The 4935-nt window shown below is 50.6% G+C and overlaps 1 protein-coding gene across 1 annotated transcript; it reads left to right on the forward strand.

Annotated features, from left to right (window-relative positions):
- The first annotated feature begins 786 nt into the window (after positions 1–786).
- On the forward strand, positions 787–4591 carry HEY1 (hes related family bHLH transcription factor with YRPW motif 1). The gene is made up of 5 exons (XM_084221603.1): positions 787–1195; positions 1302–1377; positions 1451–1534; positions 1652–1733; positions 2536–4591. Exons 1-5 carry the CDS (start codon positions 978–980, stop codon positions 3117–3119), a joined length of 1044 nt encoding a protein of 347 aa, XP_084077729.1. The 5' UTR covers positions 787–977; the 3' UTR covers positions 3120–4591.
- The last annotated feature ends 344 nt before the right edge of the window (positions 4592–4935 follow it).

The following is a 4935-nucleotide window of genomic DNA, read 5'->3' on the forward strand; positions in this document are numbered from 1 at the left end:
CAGTCTTAAGCTGTACCAGGTGAAGTTCAGGTTGGACATGAGAAGGTATTTCTTCACAGCAAAGATCATACCTGGAATGGGCTGCCAGGGAGGTGGTGGAGTCACCATGCCTGGAAGTGTTTAGGAAAAGAGTGGATGTGGCACTTAGTGTGACACTAGCCATTGTCTGATTGACCAGAGGTCTCTTCTAACCTCATTTATTCTGTGATTTTACACACTCAGCTCTCCCAGGCCCTTGTTGCCTTAGGGAAGCCCTCAGAAGCTTCATCAGCCTCTGCAGGGTGCAATGATTCCGCTGGGCTCTGGCTGCCAGGGACCCCAGCAGGAGGGGCTGGCAGAAAGAATGGTGGGAGCCCTGAGGGTGCTGCCCTGTCCTGCCCATCCGCACAGCACCCACAGCACCCACACCGACTCCCCATCTGGGGACTGTTCCAACCCCTTCCCAAGATCGTCCGTCCGTCCATCCATCCATCCATCCATCCATCCATCCATCCATCCATCCATCCATCCATCCATCCATCCATCCATCCATCCATCCATCCATCCATCCATCCATCCATCCATCCATCCATCCATCCATCCATCCATCCATCCATCCATCCATCCATCCATCCATCCATCCATCCATCCATCCATCCATCCAATCCATCCATCCCCCCCGCCGCGCTCCCCGCCGCGTTCCCACGGCCGCACCTCCCCCGCGGCGGGGGCGTGGCCCCGGCAGCGGCCGGCGGCGATTGGCTGAGGCGGCAGCGGCGGCGGCCAATGGTGGCGGGCGGGGCCCGCGCGTGGCGGTGCTGGCGGCGGGCGGCGGCGGGCGTGCTCTGCCGGGCTGCGTCCGTGCCCGCCGCCTCCGCATCCCTCCCTCCCTCCTTCCATCCATCCATCCATCTATCCATCCATCCATCCCTGCTTCCCTCCGTCCCTCCCTGCCTCTGCCCGCTGCCTCCTGCCCGCCCGACAGGCGTGGGAACTCCATGGGAGAGACGGGCGCCGGGCGAGGCGCGGGACGCGCTCTGGGCGCGCTCCTCCCGCGCCCCGCCGCCCGCCGCCTCCCCGACGGCCGCCCGCGCCCCGCCGCCCCCGTCCCCGCCGTCGCTGCCATGAAGCGGGCGCACCCTGAGTACAGCTCGTCGGACAGCGAGGAGCTGGATGAGGCCGTCGAGGTGGAGAAGGAGAGCGCAGACGAGAATGGGTGAGCTCAGGCGGGCTGCGCCGCGCCCCCTACCTCCCCTCCGCCCCGCGGAGCCCCGGCACTCCCGAACCCCCCGCGGTGACCGCTGTCCCGCTGCTCCCCGCAGGAACCTGAGCTCGGCCGCGGGCTCCATGTCTCCCTCCACCACCTCGCAGATCCTGGCCAGGAAGAGGCGCCGAGGGGTGAGTGCCCGCCGGCCGGCCGCGGCTCCCCGCAGCCCGGCACGGCCCCGCTGACCCTCGCTCTCTGCCCTAGATCATCGAGAAGCGCCGCCGCGACCGCATCAACAACAGCCTGTCTGAGCTGAGGAGGCTGGTGCCCAGCGCCTTTGAGAAGCAGGTAGCGCCCAGAGACCCTCCGCGGTGCCCCCCCCATCCCTTCCCGGGAGGGAGCGTCACCCCTCGGTAACATCTCTGGTTCTGCCCGAAACGTTTCGTGCCTTCCCTTCTCTCCTAGGGATCAGCCAAGCTGGAAAAAGCAGAGATTCTGCAGATGACTGTCGATCACCTGAAAATGCTGCATACAGCAGGAGGGAAAGGTAAAGTTTTGTGCGTGTCAGAGTCAGCAGCCCTGCAGGGAGGCTGCTGAGAGAGCAGCGCATTCCCGAGCATTGGCAATGCCTGTAGAAAGTGAACGGCAGCTCTTGCGTTTCATCAGGAATTAGGGACTTTCTCTACTTCACAAGATATGTGGCATCACTAGCACTGAAACGTTTTGCAGTGCTAGCTCTGAGGAGAGTTGTTCTAGAGGAGAGTGACTACATCTCTCTAGCAGTGTGTCAGCACTGTGAAGTGAATCAGCTTTTGGCAGTTTGGAAGGCAGTTATTATTGATGTCTAATGCTTGTTTCTCTAATTTTCTGAAAGTTTAGAACAAAACTAGGAAAAAATACAGGATGAAATAAGTAGTGAAAAGATTTAGCAAAAATGCTGAAAGGCCCTTTTAAGAATAAAGTACTTTGCCTGCTCAAGTCTCCCCTGGTAAGTTAGGACTTGTGTTTCTAATGAATTTCAGTGTGCTGTGGTTTAACTTGCACAAGGGAGACAAATGGAAGGAGCAAAAATACTTTCTTCCAGTGTCAGTGGGCAATTCCAGTTTAAAAATGGCAGTTTGTGCCTGGTCTTGGGACTTGCAGCATCACAGCACAGATATAAAAGAAAAGCTTGTTAAACAAAAAAGGAAGAAAAAAAAAAGGAGCTTGGCAGCTAGTCTATGGTTGGGAATACTAACCACATCCAAGTGAAATATGCTTATAGGGGAGGGTGGGGTGGGGAGGCTACTTGTAGACAATGACTAGAAAACAACATCATAAGACTTGATTCTCTGTTCTTTTTCTCTTAGGTTATTTTGATGCTCACGCTTTGGCTATGGACTATCGGAGTCTCGGGTTTCGAGAGTGCCTGGCTGAAGTTGCTCGATACCTGAGTATCATAGAGGGTCTGGATGCCTCTGACCCTCTGCGAGTGCGACTCGTGTCTCACCTCAACAACTACGCCTCTCAACGGGAGGCAGCGAGCAGTGCACACACTGGCATTGGACACATTCCTTGGGGCAGTGTCTTTGGACATCACCCTCACATACCTCACCCGTTGCTGCTGGCTCAAAATGGGCATGGTAATACCAGTACTACAGCATCTTCCACAGAACCACATCACCAGACCAGAATTGCTGCCCCACACGCTGAAACTTCCTCACTCAGAGTGCCCCCAAATGGCAGCGTCGGACCAGTGCTCCCTGTGGTCACATCTACTACCAAACTGTCTCCTCCTCTTCTCTCCTCCGTGGCATCTTTGTCTGCGTTCCCCTTCTCGTTTGGCTCCTTTCATCTGCTGTCCCCCAACGTGCTGAGCCCATCCACACCAACGCAGTCAGCAGCGCTCAGCAAACCCTACAGACCCTGGGGGACTGAGATTGGCGCCTTCTAAGAACTGACTCTTTAGCAAGGGTGGGAAAGCCTATAAACCTAGCTGAGCTGGGTTATGCCACCCTTACAGTTGAAGTTCTTAGTAACTGGGACAAAGGTACAGCTTCACCTTAACTGAGTTTATCTAAAAACTGTCTCATTGGATTTTTCTTTTTATTTTCTACATTTTTGTATTAACAGGTTGTTTGGTTTTTTTTTCTGATAGTTGCTGAAGTTGTCCAAAAATAAAATTACAATAGTGGTTTGTTAACACTTGTGTTAGATCTCTGCTGAGCATTTAAATCACTTTTGTAAACAGTTTGTTTTAAATGTTTCATTTTTCCTGAGTACATCAGACTGGCTTTTTATGAAGAGATACCACCTATTATTGTTAGCGATGGCTTAGTTTTGTTACTAATTTTTCCAAGACCATTCTTCTCAGTATTTACAAGCTGTGTTTTTTGTTAGTATTTTGACAAAGATGTTCTATAAAGAATTACTCTTTTTGCAAACTATATTTGAGTCTTATATTTCTGAGCAAAGCGTTGACAAATCAGAAGGACCTGCTTGACCAGCTTTATCTAAGAGCCCAATTCCTCTTTCTTCTGAAGCTTTTTGGTATATTTGGCAATCTCATTCTAGTCCCTAGTAGATATTTGCTACACTAATTCTTCCATCAAAAGGAGCAGTATGAGTGGGGAGGGTGCAAAAGTCAAATTGCACACTGTATTGGTGGTGGGTTTAGTTGCTGGGGGAGTTATGGGAATTAAAGTTGTCACCTGCAGTAATCTCCCAGCTGGAGCTGGTCACATGCATCTTCATTCCATAGGGCCAGGTTCTGCTTTGAGTTACAGTGGAATAATTGTTCTGCTAGCCTGAATTCTTGGGTATCTGAGGTCAGACTCTTCCATGTCAGTTTCAAATTTTCAGCTGAAACAGTTGATGCTGGTATTTAAATAGCCAGTGGAATGGTACAGTGGGAACCTGTTCAGTGCACAGCCTTGTTTAACAGATGCATCCTAACTAGGTGATGTTTCTGTTGTGTTTTAGGTGCAGTTCAGTGCCACTCCTCGTTTTTAAAGGGTTCTGCTGTGTTCTTGTGTGCCTGAGAGTGTGTGCACGTACATACATTTTGCTTGATTTCATAAGAATCTTAATCTGAACAGGTTTATTGAGTGAGTTCCACTGGAAGGGGTTTGCCTGCTCTTGTATCTGTGTTGTGGCTAAATAAAGGAGAAAGAACAAAGAATTTTAAATGACATGCTTGCCTGATATATATCAGTGGAGAATTCTGTGCCTGTGGGTGTCACAGGAGATGTTGAACGATTGCTACTTAGTCCTGCTGTGGCCATTTGTATTTGCTCTTTTCTCAGATATTACAGCATGTGTAGCTTTACTAGCTGGGTCCATGAAGAACCACAGTGCCTTGGAGTAACAGTCAAGGGAAGGAAAATGTAGGATTTCTTTTGCACATCACTTTTATGTGCCTGGCAGTGCGTGGGCAGGTAGTGAAGATAGCTGGGTTTCTGCTAAAGAAGAGGTTAAAGCTGCACTGCACTTGAATATTCTTAGTGACTTGTATTAACATTAAAAAGTGATCATCTTTACAAATATGAAATCTCTTTTCTATGAGTCTAACTCATGAAGTTGCTATCTGTCCTATAGCTCTGGAATGAAGTTTTGTACGTTAGAATGAGGTTCAGATCACATTCAATTCATTAGTGCAGAATCTACCCCAGATCTCTGACTGACCCTGCATTTGTTTCTGAGTGGTACCACCAGTGTCTAACACCTTTGCTTGAAGTAAAAACGTGGCAGGATTACAGGCAGATAGGACA

The sequence above is a fragment of the Fringilla coelebs genome (assembly GCF_963513975.1).
Source record: "Fringilla coelebs genome assembly, chromosome: 1".
Taxonomy (NCBI): domain Eukaryota; kingdom Metazoa; phylum Chordata; class Aves; order Passeriformes; family Fringillidae; genus Fringilla; species Fringilla coelebs.

What these genes read in the sequence shown, in the direction of transcription:
- HEY1 (XM_084221603.1), top strand. Translation starts at nt 978, where the DNA reads ATGGGAGAGACGGGCGCCGGGCGAGGCGCGGGACGCGCTCTGGGCGCG. An exon ending in CCAGCGCCTTTGAGAAGCAG is followed by an intron (nt 1,535 to 1,651) that starts GTAGCGCCCAGA and finishes CTTCTCTCCTAG; the next exon opens with GGATCAGCCAAGCTGGAAAA. An exon ending in GCATACAGCAGGAGGGAAAG is followed by an intron (nt 1,734 to 2,535) that starts GTAAAGTTTTGT and finishes TTTTTCTCTTAG; the next exon opens with GTTATTTTGATGCTCACGCT.